Here is an 18121-nt window from a genome sequence, read left to right as displayed (position 1 = left end):
GATACCAAAAATAATAATTGTGAGGGGAGGAGAATACAAATGCAGGATTGTTAAAATGTATTTGAAATTAAGAGATCAACAACATAAAACAATCATGTATAAATACAGATTACTATATAAATACCTCATGGTAACTACAAGCCAAAAATCTATAATAGATACACAAAAGAAGAGAAAAGGAATCCAAACATAACACTAAAGATAGTCATCAAATCACAAGAGAACAAAAGAAGGAACAAAACAGCCCTACAAAAAAACCCTAAAATAATTAACAAAATGGCAATTAGAACATACAAATAATTACTTTAATTGTAAATGGACTAAATGCTCCAATCAAAAGACACAGAGTGGCTGAATGGATTAAAAAAAAAAAAAGACCCATATATATCCCGCCTTCCTGCCTACAGGAGACTCACTTCAGATCTAAAGACATACACAGATTGAAAGTGAAGAGATGCAAAAGGTATTGAACACAAATGGAAATCAAAAGAAAGCCAGGGTAAGTAGCAATACTTATATATGATAAAATAGATGTTACAATAAAGACTGTTGGAAGAGACAAAGAAGGACACTACATAATGATCAAGGGATCAATTCAAGAAGACATAACAACTGTAAATATATAAACACCAACATAGGAACACCAAAATACATAAAGCAAATACCAGCAGACATAAAGGGAGAGATCAATAGTAACACAATAATAGTAGGAAAGTTTTACACCCCAATTACATCAATGGACAGATCATCCAGACAGAAAATCAGTAAGGAAACACTGTGTCTTAAATGACACATTAGACCAGATAAGACTTAATAAACACATTTAGAACATTCCATCCAATAGCAGCAGAATACATTGTTTTCAAGTGCACATAGAACACTCTCCAGGCTAAATCACATGCTAGGCCACAAAACAAGCCTCAGTAAATTTAAGAAAATTGAAATCATATCAAGCATCTTTTCCAACCACAACGCTAGAAGACCAGAAATCAACTACAAGAAAAAAATTGCAAAACCACAAACACGTGGAGGCTAAACAATATGCTACTAAAAAACCAATGGATCACTGAAGAAATCAAAGAGGAAATTTTAAAAAAATACCTGGAGACAAATGAAAATGAAAAACAATGATCCAAAATCTATGGGACACAGCAAAAGCAGTTCTAAGAGAGAAGTTTATGGCAATACAAGCTTATCTCAGGAAATGAGAAAAATCTCAAACAACCTAACCTTACATCTAAACTAGAAAAAGAACAAACAAAACCCAAAGTTACTATAAGGAAATAAATCATAAAGATCAGAGCAGAAATAAATGAAGGAGACTTAAAAAACAATAAAATGAAACTAAAAGCTGCTTCTTTGAAAAGCTTAAAAAAAAAACAGATAAACCTTTAGCCAGACTCATCAATAAAAAAAAGAGAGAGGGCCCAAATCAATAAAATCAGAAATGGAAAAGAAGAAGTTACAACTGACACCACAGAAATATTAAAGATCATAAGAGACTACTACAGGGACTTCCCTGGTGGTGCAGTGGTTAAGACTCCCTGGTCCCAGTGCAGGGGGCCTGGGTTCGATCCCTGGTCAGGGAAGTAGATCCCACAAGCATGCCACAACTAAGAGTTCGCATGCTACAACTAAGGAGCCCGTGAGCCACAACTAAGGAGCCCACGTGCCGCAACTAAGGAGCTGGCGAGCTGCAACTATGGAGGCTACGTGCTGCAACCAAGGAGCCCATGAGCCACAACTAAAGGAGCCTGCCTGCCCCAACTACGACCTGGTGCAACCAAATAAATAAATAAATAAAATATAAAAATAATAATAAAAAATTTTAAATTATGGAAACTAATTTGATAAATAGATCCTTTCTTTGAAAATCTTGTTATGAATCTCAGTATAAATGAGTGAATGGTGTATTACATCACAGACTAATTTTTTAACCCACCAAGTATATTCTGATCTTTTTTTCCAGAAGTCTTTTATAAAAAACCAAGTAGAACATCTGTAGCCTAATTAAAAGAAACTGTCACTTAACATATTGATGTGTTTTGTTCTATAATTCCTTTTAAAAGCATTTGTTGCTCCTATAGGAAGTAAAATACGGTTGTTTTCCAATAAAGTGTAATAGACAAGTTTCTTAAACAAAATATAATCTTTAACATAAAATAAGACTATCCACATGCTCCATAATGTAAAATATTTTCAAACATCTCACAGATATTTTCTAGTAAAGACTGTCCTTCATTATCTTTGATTGCCACCCAATAAATCCAGACAATAAACATAATTATTTCTACATCCAATAATAAGCATTGATTCCCAGACCACAGGAGAAGAGAAAACTTCTCCAGGAAGTTGATACACACTTTGCAACTCTCCACTCTTAGATTCCAAGATCCATAGCTTCCCATCAGTAGATGCTGCTGCCAGCAACACTTCATTGCCACGACTGTGGTTGTGGAAAGCAAATGGTGTTGAATACACCCTTGAAGTAGTTTCAAATTTCCATTGGAGGTGACCTTTCATACTACAACAGTAGATAAAGCAATCATGGGAACCAAAAAATATTTCTTGCTCTGATGCTGAGGTACATGGGGATGAAAAGATTGGTTCATTGGTAGAGAACTGCCAAATCTGAAGGGTGATAAAGGCAAAAATAATTCATTCATCTCATTTCAACAATTCTATAAAGCTTTTTGAAATTCTTAGTAAAATGTGAGAGACGCAGGCTACTGAATGGTAACTATACATAGAGAAAATAATGGCTTTCTCCCAAAAGTAGCACCCTCAGATTAGACCTCTGTCCCAATGGTAAAATCTAGCACAAAACCCACCAGTGAGTGTCCTTATTACCTAAATCACCGCTATGCATAATATTATGAAGTAAAATTCATTTCGAACCCCATTCAAAAGTTATTACTTGTATGTTCAGAGACACTTATTTCGAAGAAAAAACTACAGTTTTCAGTGTATGTTATTAAAAATTGTATCTTATTCTGGTCTCCTAATGGAGGAATAAGGGGGTAAGTAGGCTGAAAGGAAAAGTTTATGTGCAATAATTTAAAGCTTTAAACAAAGAGCTATGAGTTGTGTGTCTACCCTGTAGATATATACACTGTTTGCTTATTTCAAAGCTACTACAGATTAACCTGTCAGCCATACTTTAAAGAAAACACACAAGGAAGAAAAAGCATAAGTCTAAGATAGTGTTTACAAATCCATAGTAATAGCAGTACAGTAAAAGCAAAATAAAAAGAGTGGGTATATTCATGAAATATGATTTGTAATCTCAATTCTGTCCCTGACTTGGACAAAATCACTTTAATCTTTCTTTGGTTCATTCAGAAAAGGTATAAAAAAGGGGTAATAGCATTTGCTGCTTTTTAGAAATCCAAAGGTGAGAATATATTCAAATTACTTTGTAAATAAAAAATATTAAGTGAACTTAATAAAAGATTTCATCACAAAGTAATTGTCACACAGAACAAAAGAAACCGCTAGGCTATGAGGGGTGAATGTAGAATAAAAAGCACCCAAAGTCAACTCTAGCCAGCAATGGGCTAACTTATGTTGGAGCTAGTACACTCTCAAGTCCACAAAATAATCCCCAAAATCAAAAACACAGAAGTTGTGCCACAGTCACTTATGGGTAAAGAAGTAGAGATTATTATCCCAACGAAAGACCTATTATGACTCAGAAGGAGCCTACCCCGCCGATCATGAAGTTGAAGATGGAACTTCCACACAATGCAAATTGGGTTATGTAACAGATTTAGGTTTTCATAGAAGAAGCAGTTGTTTATTTCAATGTTCACAATCGGAATAGAGGTTATAATAAAGTTGGCTAAAAACTGATAACATGGGCTTCCCTGGTGGCGCAGTGGTTGAGAGTCCGCCTGCCAATGCAGGGGACACGGGTTCAAGCCCCGGTCTGGGAAGATCCCACATGCCACGGAGCGGCTGGGCCCGTGAGCCATGGCCGCTGAGCCTGCGCGTCCAGAGGCTGTGCTCCGCAACGGGAGAGGCCACAACAGTGAGAGGCCCGCGTACCGCAAAAAAACAAAAAAAACACACAAAAAAAGCTGATGACATTTTTTAAATTGTGAGAGGAGAATGGCAAAGTAAAACAATGTTTGGATAGAATCTTTTAAATCTATTATAGCGTCATTCAAAATTTTAAAAACCCGTGGTTTGACAATTAAAATAGAATTAGTTTTCAACACAATGGGTCGAATAATGTTTAAAATTTTACTTCAGTTGTCACCAGCTACTATGCCTTTGAGAAATGTAAATAAAACAGAACTAGAAATTTTTACCTGTTCTCCAAAGTGAGTAAAGCAGAGAAAATTCCCATCTACACAGCCAATACAAATATACTGTAGGCAACACCGTGGAGAAGAAAAGAGTGGCTTTCCACAGGAATGTTTCCAAACTCTCTTCCCAGTGGCCTGTGAGGGGCAAAAAGCAATTCACAGCATTTAAATCATTCTACTAATCAACTACCCTTTATAAAATAAACTCATAAATCTCCCAGAGGTAAAGCTATAAACACCAGAAAATGCTATAATGGCATGCTGACATTATAAATGAAGCTAGTACACATATACACAGCTATAAAATTAATGAGTGCTACTTATGAATGCTAAAAACTTGCAATAAAACCAGGAAAGAAATAACTAGCACATAAACTCCATCCTTAGAATGGACACGAAGTTCTTGACAGGACCAAGAACAGTCTGCCAACTTAAAAATTGATAGGACTTCCCTGGTGGCGCAGTGGTTAAGAATCCACGTGCCAAAGGAGGGGACATGGGTTCGATCCCTGGTCCGGGAAGATCCCCACGCCACAGAGCAACTAAGCCCACTCGCCACAACTTCTGAAGCCCACGCCTAGAGCCCATGCTCTGCAACTACTGAAGTCGGAGCACCTAGAGCCCGTGCTCTGCAACAAGCCACCGCAATAAGAAGCCCACGCACCACAATGAAGAGTAGCCCCCGCTCTCTGCCACTAGAGAAAGCCCATGCACAGCAATGAAGACCCAACGTAGCCAAAAAAATAAAATAAAAAATTGATAAAAGACATACACAGAACTTAGATTTTTCTCATCTTTCTATACTTTATGTCAGTCATTTTTAATGAATTCTGGTTCAGTAACGTATGGACAATATCTAACTGAGATCTACTTCAAATTTGCAGAATTCAAAGCAAAAATAAAAAATATTAAAGAAAAACAGGTAATAAAATCAATAAATATTCTTTTATGCCTACAGGATTTATAGCCAGTAAAAGTCCTCCCAGCGTAGCAAAATACAAGTGATATGGAATCAGGCTCAAACAAGGAGAAGAAAAAACAGTTCCTCCGCATTTCAACTTCCAAACACACTTCTTTTTCTGCAAATAAGAAAGCAAATTAAAAAAAAAAAAAGAAAGAAAAAGAAAGCAAATTAATTGGTTTCTGCTGGTGATTAACAAAATATACATATCCTGTCCCTCCTGATGTTATGTCTATCTTAGTTAATATAACTTTTATTTTTAGTATAAAAATAATATATACTCACTGCGAAGAATCAAGTTAGTATAAAAAGATGACAAAAGCCAATACCCAGAGATTACCACTGTTAACATTTTAGCATTTTCCCTTGTGATCTTTTTGGTACACGCACACACACACAGCTTAATATACTTGAGATCATCACTCTGAATATCATACACTTTGTATCTAATTTAGCTCACTTACTTTGTAAAACTCTTTAAATATTACTTTAATGAATCATATCCCATATGAACACAAAATAATTTCTCTACCTTATCATTGAAAATTGTCTTGAACTAATTGCTTGGTGTTATAAACAATTTGGAAATAGACATCTTCATGCATATATCTGTCCATGTTGCTGATTATTTTGCCAGGACAGACTCCTAGAAGAATTTTACTGAATCAAAGGATATGAAATTGTTACCTATGGTCAAATTGTTTTCCTCGAAGGCTTTACCTCCCACCATTGTCACCAGCGTTTAATGCCACACTCTAGTAACATTTGCTTCTTTATCTCAAAGTTTTAATTTTCATTCCTTTGATTCTTAAACATATGAAATATCTAAATTCATTTACTAGCTATTTCTTCTTTGGGGTCCTGTGCATTTATATCCCTTGTTTATTTTTCTATCTGGACCTTTACATTTTTCTTATTAATTTGTATTTGCTCTTAGTTTATACTTATGAATATTTTAACTGTCACACTTGTTTCAAAAACTTTTCCCAACTTATTTCTTTTTAATTTTATAATTCTTAAATTTAAAAATTTTATGTAATCAGTTCTTATTGATATTTTTGTGATTCTTCTCTATTGTCAAGATGGCATTCTAAGTTCCTTATATTTCAAAACTCTGAGTAGTAAATTTATTTGTGAAAATTCGGTAAGGAAGTTAAAATTGTCTTAAGATATTATGGCTGTTAATTAACCCCTTAATCTTCCCAGATCACAAACTTGGGAATAGTTAATACCTGCTCCTCTAGTCACCACCACCTGATAGTTTCACACTCTTCTATCTATGCTTATGGTATGAAATTGATGAAGTGAATTCTTACATATATATCTAAAGCGTATGCATGCTGGTCATGAGAACCAATGTAAAAAAGTCCTGTGGTTGGATCCACAGTTGCTGAGCTTTTGACAGCATCATCAGTAGTAAACATCCAGTATTTTTCTCCACTATTACTCTTCAGAATATAAACCAACCCATTATAACAGCCTGTTGGGAAACAAAATACAAAAGATGAGATTTAGATATGTCACTGGAAAATAATTATTTGGCTTAAATCATGACAATATATATTCGATGTTCTTCATGTGTACTTAGGCTCTATGTTTGGCTCGATTTACATTTCAGCAAAGCAGCAACCATTTGTATAAAAAACCTATTTAGTAGGTACATCTTACATTTTAAAAGTACCATAAAGTGCTTCACTACCAGGAAAACAATGAACATGAGCATGCTGCAGCAGAAAGAGGCTTTGACAACTTGGATTCAGATCTTGTCATGGCCATCCTTTGGGCAAATTACCTAGCATCACTGGGCCCAGATTATCTTTCTGCTGAATGTGGATACATCTACATCAAGGTTACTGTGATAATTAGGATAAATGCCCAGTACATAGTAGGTGTTCCAGAAATGCTAACATTAACAATGACCAAATGTTTATTGACCTTTTACCTTGTGAAGGGTACTACTCTAAGAATTTTATATCTGTTAACTCATGTAATGCTCACAGTGAAGTGCTACTATATGCATATATATATATATATATATATATATATAATTTTGGCAGTGTTGGGTCTTCGTTGCTATGCACAGGCTTTCTCTAGTTGCGGGGAGCAGGGGCTACTCTTCGTTGCGGTGCACAGGCTTCTCACTGCAGTGGCTTCTCTTGTTGTGGAGCATGGGCTCTAGACGTGTGGGCTTCAGTAGTTGTGGAGCATGGGCTCTAGAGCACAGGCTCAGTAGTTGTGGCGCACGGGCTTAGTTGCTCCGCTGCATGTGGGATCTTCCTGGACCAGGGATCAAACTTGTGTCCCCTGCACTGGCAGGCGGATTCTTAACCACTGCGCCACCAGGGAAGTCCCTGGAGCAGTGGACTCTTGATTGTGGTAGTGGTTACATGATAGTATGTATCTGTCAAAATATAAAACTGTATACTAAAAAGGGTTTTACTGTATATTATATTAATAACAAATATTTAAAGTACTAAGTGATAGTTAACAACACTGAACTGTATATTTGAGGTGATGTATGCTAACTAGATTTACTGTGGTAATCATTTTGCAATATACACATATCAAACATTATATTGTATACCTTAAGCTAATAAAATGTTGTATGTCAATTACATCTCAATAAAACTGGAAATTTTTTTAAAAAGAGAAAAAAAGTACTAAGTGACCACCACGTGCCAGAGGCTTTGGGTTTAGACACTTGGAATGCAAACAGTAACCTCAATGAGCTGACTTTCATGGATAGGGATTACTCATGATCATTCACATGTATAACTGAAAGTTTCCTGTAGTATAATTTTCAAAATGTAAGTTTTCAATACAGAAGAATCAAACTCAGATTCAAGTAGATTCTAGCCAGGCTAACATAAGTAGGGAGATATATTCCTAAGCACTTAGTCTGAACAGCTTTGGTAAGCACATGCCATGAGCATTAAAGTAAAACTTGATGTAGTTTGGGGGGTAAAAAGAGAGTGGTAGTTCAGGAGACATTACGCCTAGACCCCCATATCTTTGTAAAGTAAGAGTCACCTACACCTTAATGAAACTGAGTAGAAGGTAGTAGCTAACACTTGTTGAAGGTCACAGAGCTGGTAGTAGCTTTACAGCTAGGTTCAAATCCAGAAACTCTGACCTAAGGCCCACACTGAATCAGCATGTAGTTAACTATTATTCTTTGAGCACTTAGTCTGTCCCTAGCAATGTACTAAAGGATTCACAAGCAATTATTTCATTTAATCCTCTCAAAATCTCTGATTATTGTGGTAGTTTTAAAATACATCCACAAATTCTTTGATACTCAGAGATATTCAACAGGTGAAGCTAATTCCCCTCCCTCTGAGTGTGGGCCAGACTTAATGATGTTCTTCTAATAACAGAATAAGGCACAAATAATGGTATACAACTTTAGACACTAAAAGTACTGCGTTCCTCCTCAATCACTCTCTTGGGTCACTCACTCTGAGGGAAGTTAGCTTCCATGTTGTGAGGGCATTCAAGCAGCCTATGGAGAAGCCCATGTGTCAAGAAACTGAAGCTTCCTGCCAAAAGCCAGCAAAAACTGAAGTCTTCTGTTTGCAGCAATGTGAGTAAGCCATCTTAGAAGCAGATTTTTCCAGCTCGTCAAGGCTTCAGATGGTTGCTGCCACATGAAAAACCCTGAGCCAGAACTTTCAGCTAAACCCTTCCTAAATTCCTGACCCATAGAAACTGTGAGATAATAAATGTTTATTAAAGCAACTATATCCCAATAAATAAATAAATAAATGTTTATTATTCTAAGCCATTAAGTCTGGCGATAATCTGTGATGCAGCACCATGTTTTATTGATTATGCCCATATACTCATAAGAAAACTGAAGTTCTAAGAAGTTCAGCAACTCGTTGAAGGTCACAGAGCTGGTAACAGCTTGAGAGTTAGCTTCAAATCCAGAAACTCTGACCCAAGGCCCACACTATGAATCAGCATGTAGTTAACTATTATTCTTTGACAGCAACCAAACCTACTATGCATAGGTTTTTTAAATTTAACTTGGCCCTACTAGCATTACCATATGGTAATTAAATTTAACTCTATAAACCTCAAATTCAGAAACTTACCCACTACAATAAAGTTTCCACACTTAGATACACATGCTGAGGATTCAATGCGATCTCCCAAAATCTGTTCCCATTTCACCTTTCCAGAGTAAAGATCAACTGCCATCATTCTATGAGAATGGGAGCCAATGTACACAGTTGCAGATGACTTATCAACAGCTGGTATTACAAGCAGAGGTGAAGCATCCACACATTTGCCTGTGTCTGACCTCCACCTCACACGAAACTCCATTTTCTCAGCCCCCATCACAGATGTTTCCTCTTCAGAAACTTTTGCAACACAGGACATATCTTTTGACTTCCCAATAAGAGCTGGAGGATTTAAGCTTTTCATATTTTGAATGTTAGTCTGTGAAATTAAATCAGAAGAATAGGCTGAAGGGCAATGTTCCAACTTAGTTAAAAACCTAGTAGTATTCAGAGACAAAATCTGACTCCCTCGGCTCAGTGCAATAAAAGCATTGATCTCGTTGTCACAATTTAAAGGCATGACAGATTCCTGATGTAAAGATTTTCCACTGGTTTCCTCTTGATTAACATCGCTGGATTTTCTTTTTGTGGAATAATTCTTGCTAAATGTCAGATCTTCATCTGGAAACACTGTTTGAAGGATGTGATTGTAAATCTCTAAAATAGAACTGCTAAGAATAATTTCCAGAAGCCCAGGTACTGCTGTGCCAACAAGGTTTTCAATCTCATTGAGGAGCCGTATGGACTTCAAAGAATCTCCACCACTATTTAAGAAGAGTGACTCATCAGGAACCTTCAAAGGGTCTTCTGAGAGACTCAGAACAGACTACAGATTAGAGAAATGAGAAATATGGTGAAGTTAAAGATCTAAAACCAAAAGAATTCAGCATTTAAAGGTAATATATAGATGATGGTAACTACATTAATGAGATGAACACAAAACACAAACAAAATAAATTTTTTAACAATTAAAGTAAATTTTAAAATTATTTTCTGTATAGTAAAGGAGACCATCATTATGCTACCAATTTTGTCACAAACTACCTTAGAACTGCAAATTATACTTCCCTTTAGAGCAGTTTTTCTACCCATACAATAGGGAATGGAATTATAAAAACACCTGATTTAATATCAGATATTAACAATATCTGATATTTCTATAATATGGGAGTAATTATTTTCATTAACTTCACATAAACCGAAATTATTTTCCAAGAATCTAAAAATGAAGTGGATATTACTTTTATATAGATATCTATTTTCAGACAAGACTGTACAGTTACATCCTCTTGTTAGAACCCTTTAGAAAACTCCAAAATTTCTAAGAAAAATTATACTGACCTGTAAATCATAGGTAATAAAATATATATATTTTAAAATAAGTTTTTAATTGTTATATACATATATATATATTAATTCCCTTAAGCAGAAGCATACATGTTGTTACTGAAAGTTCTTCTGGAATAATTATGTTAAGCCTTTATACCACAGATAGTGGTACAGCAAGATTCGGCTATTTTTTCAACTCTGACAAGTGTTACTGCACTTGACTGACCATCTTAGGGAAAAGTTATGTCAAGAGGCGTTTTGTCTACTCGTGCCTTTTATGACTACCTCACTTCCAATAAATTTCTATATAGGGAGCTTAATCTAATCTTGCAGTAGAGAACCTAACCCTTATTTGAATACAAATTGAATAAAACAAAGCTATACTACTTAACATCTGGGCAGCAGTAATATTCTTAGAAAATTTTATCAGACTTACTAGGATGCTACATTCCCTGAAGATATACAACAACCTCTTTATAATAACAAATTTGTATCTTAAAAGTTGTACCTTCCACAAATGATGTAATTTTTCCCAAAGTTCCTCTTTTCCATTGAGTTTACATTCAGACTTCAAGTTTATGGAGTTTAAATAAATCTTATTTAACTCAGAAACATCAATTTTGCCTTAATACAAAAGAGAAATAACAATTTTTAAATTTCAGCTTGACCCCTTCATGTCTTTGTTAGTCACAATACACACATTTTTCATTGTTAAGGTTAGAAATCCTATAAAATAGTTTGTCATGCAGAATCAATAATCAAGAAGACAGTCCCATGCTACCCAGAATGTAGTGGGTAGCAGATAAAAAGAAAGGAGGGACTTCCCTGGTGGCGCAGTGGTTAGGAATCCGATACCTGCCAATGCAGAGGACACCTGTTCAATCCCTGGTCTGGGAAGATCCCACATGCCGCGGAGCGACTAAGCCCGTGCGCCACAACTACTGAGCCTGTGCTTTGAAGCCTGCGAGCCACAACTACTGAAGCCTGCGAGCCTAGAGCCCATGCTCCGCAAAAAGAGAAGCCACCACAATGAGAAGCCTGCGCACCACAACACTAGTGCACCACAACAGAGTAGCCCCCGCTCGCCGCAACTACAGAAAGCCCACGCACAGGAGCGAAGACACAACGCAGCCAAAAATAAATAATATTTTTAAAAGACAAAAAAAAGGAGAGAAAGCCCGCGCACAGCCACAAAGACCCAATGCAGCCAAAAAATAAATAATTTTAAATAAAAGAAAAAAAAAGAAAGGAGGGGCTAATGTTGCTCTCATTTAAAGAGCTAAAGAAATGGTACTATTTACTGAGCAATAACCACATTCTGAAATATTAAATAAAGATGAAATTGGGAAAGTAATAGAATATGGTGATTAAGAGCACATGTTTTGAAGTCAAACAGTCCTACAGAATTTCAACTCTACTACTAACTAGCAATGTGATTTGGGGGAAATTATTTAACCTCTTAAGCCTTATTTTCCACATAAGTAAATGGGAATAATACAACCTACTCACAGGAGTTTCTGGAGATAAAATGAGTTAATTATACAAAGTATTTAACAGAGGGTCTACCACAATATATATTAGTATTACTTATAATAATAAGGATTTAAGTGGCCTTTAAACTAGTTAATACAATTAGTATCATTTGGCACTGAAACATAGCTGCTTCAAATTATTTTACCATGAGATGTAAATGGTAGAGAATCAATCAATACAAGCTCATCCGGGATTGCATGACTTGGAAGATGTTTCTGCAGTTCTTTAAAGATGTAATCCTTTACTAAATCATTTTTGGACACCATGAACAAAATTAATTTTTCCTGATTATACCATGTAACTGCACAAGATTCCACTTGTTGAAGACCTTCAGCAACCTATGAGAGAGATTATCTCAATTTGCCAATAAGGACATTTAAAAACAAACTTCCTAAATACTCTGCATTCAATACAGTCAAATTAAAATCTGGAATTCACTAGAGATTTTTAAAAAATTGTTTCCTACTATCACTATTACCAGCACACTGGGTTCTTAATGTTTTCCAAAAATAATAGCTCCCAGAGCAAAATAAGTCAACTTATCTTCAGTTATCAAAATCCCCTTTGTCACTTATTTAAAAAACAACTCTTCATGCTGAGAATAAAGTGCACAATGAATTATCCATATCTTCTACTGTAATTCATCATTAACACAAAAGTCTTAGGTTTAAATAATACTGACAGAGAACCCTGGAACAGAAAAGTAGTTATGGCTGCCTCTAGTACCTACATATATTAATAGATGTTTAATATTTAAACAGTTCTACCTGTTGCACAAGTTCAATGTTAAGACGTTTGCCATGACGTTTGATCTGACTGTCCTTTCGCCCCAAGAAAAATATCTCTCCATCTTTTATAGTCACAAAGTCTCCTGTGGCCCTCATTGTGCCAAGTGGAACTGTCATTTCATCATCAAGAAAACATACTCTATTTCTGCCACCTTCACAAGATATAAACAACAATGTAATTTTAAAAATTCATGGAAAATATAATAAAAACCAAGAAATCAGAACATCTCCAAAAGCTCAGTTACTAAGTTTCAAAGTTTGAATATTTATATAAAAAGGGGGACTCACTTTTAAATGTTATCTGATAAAATTATATACAATAAGAACCTTAGTAAAGTAAGCAAAGGGATGAAACACAATCTAGTTCTAAAAATACATGTGATTAAAAATATTCTTAAAATACTAATAGAATTTTGGCTATAAACAGAAATACAAACAACCAATTTACAGTTTCTAAATTACTTTTATATCTTCTCTTAGAGTATTAGACATTGTTATCTGAAATAATTATGGTAACTAATTAAATGTTTCATGACTGTGAGGATGAGATTAAAAATTACCATCACCGAAAAGAATACTAGACTTAAGAATAATTGAGGAAAGAATAAAATTAACACATCAGATTTTTTTTCTTGGAAAAAAAAAGAAATTATTCCCAATCAACAAATGTAAAACAACCTAAAAATACTTGGCCATTGCCTTCTTGAACTGTGAAGCCATTAGTATCTTTGACTTCAACTACTGTTCCAAGCAGTGGAAATCCCAGTTGTACAGGCAAGTCACATCTATGAAAACACAACAACCCAAACCAAATTAAAAATTTTTCATTTGAATAGAATATTTACCAGTGCATTTAAATCACATTGTACCAAATAAAGAAAAAAAAGGTTTTTGTTATAATTCAAAGATGGACAAGAGGAAAAGGTTAGGTGGAAAAGTTATCATGTTATTCATCGCTGTTTAGTTACGAAAACCTCTAGCAGGATCTGTAGCACCAGTTAAAATAAGAAAGGTTCTGGATTCCCAGCTTAAAATTCTAGATAAAATAGTGTTTATAAAATATTACTCCAGTGCCTATCAAAAATACTATTTGTGTTAAGATACTGGAAAAATAACAGTTTCTACCCTACCCTGAAGTAACTGAAACCCTTACTTCAAAGTAGAGTTAAGAATTTTCTCTGGTATCCTGTAAAAAGTCGCCCAACTTGAGACCTCGGTGATACCATAAACATTAAATATTTGTGTTTTATTGCCTATTCCTCTCCAGCTTTTGAGAACAGTTAATGATGGAAATGCTTCGCCACCAAGGGCCAATACTCGAAGAGAAGTATTGGTTGATAAAACAGTTGACTTGATAAGCTGAGATCCAAATCTTCTAAGCAATGTCGGTGTTGCCTGTAGATACATTAAAAATAAATTATTTCTTTCCCTTCACTTCTTTAAAAAAAAAAACAAAAAACAAAAAACCACACTGTAGTGATTAGTCCAAAGCTTAACATTGGGAGCTCACAAGGAAATTAAGGCTGTGTTTACTAAATGGCAAATCTACTTTCCAAATATTTGGAAAACTACTGAAGCAGCATTACCTTTTTAATGTGGACATAAATTTTACTTCAGTAAAAAACAAGCAAATATTAATTATGTTTCATTATGCAGTTTAGACAAAAAGGTTTAAAGGACAAAAATTTATTAAATGAATTTACATTTCCTTTCCCATTATTCCTATGTAGAAAAAGTATATAAAAGCGTTAAGGAAGTGCCTAAGCAAAACAATGAATAAAGATTTTAAAAAACAACTTTATTAAGATAATATAATTGACATACAATAGACTATACATATTTAAATTGTACAATACAAATTTTGAGATATATTATTGGTGAAACCATCACCACAATCCAGATAATGAACATATCCTTCAACCCTAAAATCACCTATGTACCATTGTAATTCTTCCCTCCAACTGGACCTCTCCTCCAGACAACCACTGATCTATTTTTTGTCACTGATGATCAGCTGACATTTTCTAGAATTTTATAAAAATGGAATCATACAACATGTATTCTGTTTTGACCTAGCATCTTTTACTCTATGTTCAGTGAAAATACTTTGTGATTCATGTTGTATATATCAATAATTCATTCTTTTTTGTCTTAGTCTGTTCAGGCTGCTATAACAAAATACTGTAGACTGGGTAGGTTATAAACAACAGAAGTTTACTTCTCACAGTTCTTGGAGGATAGAAGTCCAAGACCAGGGTGCCAGCATGGTCCGGTTCTGGTGAGACCTCTCTTCCAGGTTAGACTTCTTGCTGTGTCCTCACATGGTGGAAGGGGATAGGAAGCTCTGTGGGGTCTTTTTTACAAGGGCACTAAATCCCATTCATGAGGGCTTCACCCTCATGACCTAAGCAGTCCCAAAGGCCCCATATGAATTCTGGGGGGACACAAACACTCAGACCATAGGACTTTTTATTCTATTGTATGGATCAGGACTACCTTTTGAATTTCCATATAAAATTTAGGATCAGCTTGTCAATTTCTCCCCCAAAGAAGTCCATCAGGATTTTGATAGGGGCTGGGTTTAATTTATAGGGAGAACTGCAATCTTGACAATATTGAGACATCCAATCCATAAACATGAAATGTCTCTTCATTTATTTAGCTCTTCAATTTCTATCAACAATATTCTATAGTTTTCATCGTACAAGCCTTGTTCTTCTTTAAATTTATTCCTATTTTATTATTTTTGATGCTATTGTGAATATAATTATTCTCTTAATTTCATTTTTGGGCTTTTTTTCTATAATGTAGAAATATAGTTGATTTTGCATATTGATCTTGTACCCTCCAACCTTGCTGAACTTGTTTATTAGTTCTAGTAGTTCCCCCATGTCGTCTGCAAATAGCTTTACTTCTTCTTGTCCAGTATGGGTGCTTAATTTCTTTCTTCCTTTTTGCTTTATTGCACTGCCTAGAACAACCAGAATAATGCTGAAGAGAAGTGAAAAAGCAAACATCCTTGCCTTGTTCCCAATCTTACGAGTGAAAGCATTCAGTCTTTTATCCAATTATAATGTTAGCTGTAGTCTTTTTGTAGACATCCTTTATCATGTTGGGGAAGTTCCCTTCTATTCCTAGTTTGTTGACTTTTTTTTATCATTGGCATTGGATTTGCCAAATAATTTTTCTGCATCTGCTGACATAATTATGTGCTTTTTGTTCATTATTCTTTATCTAGTATATAGCATCAGTGGATTTTTGGATGTTAAAGCAAATGTGCATTCCTGGGACAAATCCCACTTAGTCACATTTGATGAAATAAAATTATTTTTAAGGCAGGACAAAAACAATATTTTAACATAAAATTCTCTCTCTGCCCATTTGGGCCCCACTACGCTCGCTTTACGGTGCAATGTGCATCTGCATTATACATTAACCAGACCACCTTAGAAGACACAGAAATACCTGCTACATCGTAAAAAGCAAATTTCTCCTCACACCAACAAGGTAATTCCTTAGAAGATAACATTCCTTTCTTAATCCTGTGATGGGTCACAATGACCCACTACTCGCCTTATATGTGCAGATCTAGACTATGTAAACTATCAATATGTCACTTTGATGTATAACTCTTTGTCTCGAAAATGTATATAACTGTGCTTTGACTTCTAACAGGCAGGAGGGTCCTCAGATCTTTCTGAAAGACTGTCCCTCGGGTTATAATCCTCAGTTTGGCTCAAAGAACATTCTTTCTTAGATTGACTAATTAATTTTTCATCAACACATTTTACATTTCCTGAGACTTATTTTGTAGCCTAGCATATGACCTATCCTAGGAAATGTATACTCTGCATTTGGTGGATGGAGTGCTCTACATGTGGAATTTGGTTGATAATGTTATTCAAGTCTTCTTTATTACATGCACACTGATTTCTGTCTAGTTTTTCAATGAATTACTGAAAGTAGGGTACTAAAATTTCAAACCATTGAGTCATCTATTTCTCCTTTCAGTTCTGTCCATTTTTGCTTCATGTATTTGGAACCTCTATTTTCAGGCAGATATCATGTTCTTGATATAACAATATACTTTTTTAAAAATTAATTAATTTTGCACCAGGTCTTAGTTGCGGCAGGCAGACTCCTTAGTTGTGACATGAGAACTCTCAGTTGCAGCATGCATGTGGGATCTAGTTCCCTGACCGGGGATCGAACCTGGGTCCCCTGCATTGGGAGCACAGAGTCCTAACCACTGCGCCACCAGGGAAGTCCCAACAATGTACTTCTTGATGTACTGACCACTTTATCGTTATGAAATGTTTTGTTGCTGGTTTTTTATTTGCTTGTTTATTTCTTTGTTTGTAACTTGCCTGGGCTAAATGTGAATCGTCTCCCCCGTATGGTCACTGATGTCACTGCTCAGTTGGCTTTTAAAATAGGTATTTGGGAACTCCCTGGTGATCTGGTGGTTAAGACTCAGCACCTTCACTGCCGTGGCCCAGGCTCAATCCCTGGTGGGGGAACTAAGATCCCACGAGCTGCATGGTATGGCCAAAAAATAAATTAAATTAAATACTTTTTTTTTGGCCCTTGGCAGTGAGAGCTTGGAATCCTAACCACTGGACCACCAGGGAATTCCCTAAAATATTCTCTTTTTTTTGGCTGCATCAGGTCTTAGTTGCGGCACACGGGATCTTTTGTTGCGGCATGCGGGCTTCTCTCTAGTTTTGGCATGAGGGTTTTTCTCTCTCTAGTTGTGGCGCGCAGGCTCCAAAGTGCGTAGGCTCTGTGGTTTGCGGCACGCAGGTTCTCTAGTTGAAGTGCGCGAGCTCACTAGTTGTGGCGCACGGGCTTAGTTGTCCCACAGCATGTGAGATCTTAGTTCCCCGACCAGGGATCGAACCTGTGTCCCCGGCATTGTAAGGCGGATTCTTTACCACTGGACCACCAGGGAAGTCCCAAAATACATATTCTTGTTTTCCTTTTTAAGTCTTACTTCCTAAGCGTCGCCTCATGTCTGCATAGCTCAGATGTCAACCAGTGACTGGACAGATTGTCTGTATAGATGGATCTGTATGTGGATAGGGGAGCTCATTCAAAGTTACGTCATTTTCAAGTCTAATCCAGCTTTTATTT

At 35.7% G+C, this 18121-nt stretch overlaps 1 protein-coding gene across 8 annotated transcripts in view; it reads right to left on the bottom strand.

Annotated features, from left to right (window-relative positions):
• Positions 1-1958: 1958 nt before the first annotated feature.
• Positions 1959-18121, bottom strand: part of AASDH (aminoadipate-semialdehyde dehydrogenase) — a 35398-nt gene continuing 19235 nt past the window's right edge. For 2 of the 8 annotated variants that reach the window (XM_027102865.1, XM_027102866.1), the window contains 10 exons: positions 14142-14383; positions 13667-13773; positions 12968-13140; positions 12346-12538; positions 11176-11291; positions 9369-10164; positions 6588-6751; positions 5267-5389; positions 4314-4445; positions 2130-2631 (listed from right to left, as the gene is read on the bottom strand). In XM_027102865.1, coding sequence (XP_026958666.1) covers positions 2242-2631; positions 4314-4445; positions 5267-5389; positions 6588-6751; positions 9369-10164; positions 11176-11291; positions 12346-12538; positions 12968-13140; positions 13667-13773; positions 14142-14383 — 2436 coding nt within the window. In that variant the 3' untranslated portion in view covers positions 2130-2241. Of the gene's footprint in view, positions 2632-4313; positions 4446-5266; positions 5390-6587; positions 6752-7532; positions 7673-9368; positions 10165-11175; positions 11292-12345; positions 12539-12967; positions 13141-13666; positions 13774-14141; positions 14384-18121 lie in introns of those variants that run through there. The other 6 variants (XM_027102868.1, XM_027102869.1, XM_027102871.1 and 3 more) reach the window with 4 other exon arrangements.

Source organism: Aethalodelphis obliquidens, unplaced genomic scaffold (assembly GCF_003676395.1).
Source record: "Aethalodelphis obliquidens isolate GAN/ISIS:26980383/991018 unplaced genomic scaffold, ASM367639v1 scaffold6, whole genome shotgun sequence".
NCBI lineage: Eukaryota > Metazoa > Chordata > Mammalia > Artiodactyla > Delphinidae > Aethalodelphis > Aethalodelphis obliquidens.
This window is presented reverse-complemented; position numbering and strand designations above follow the sequence as displayed.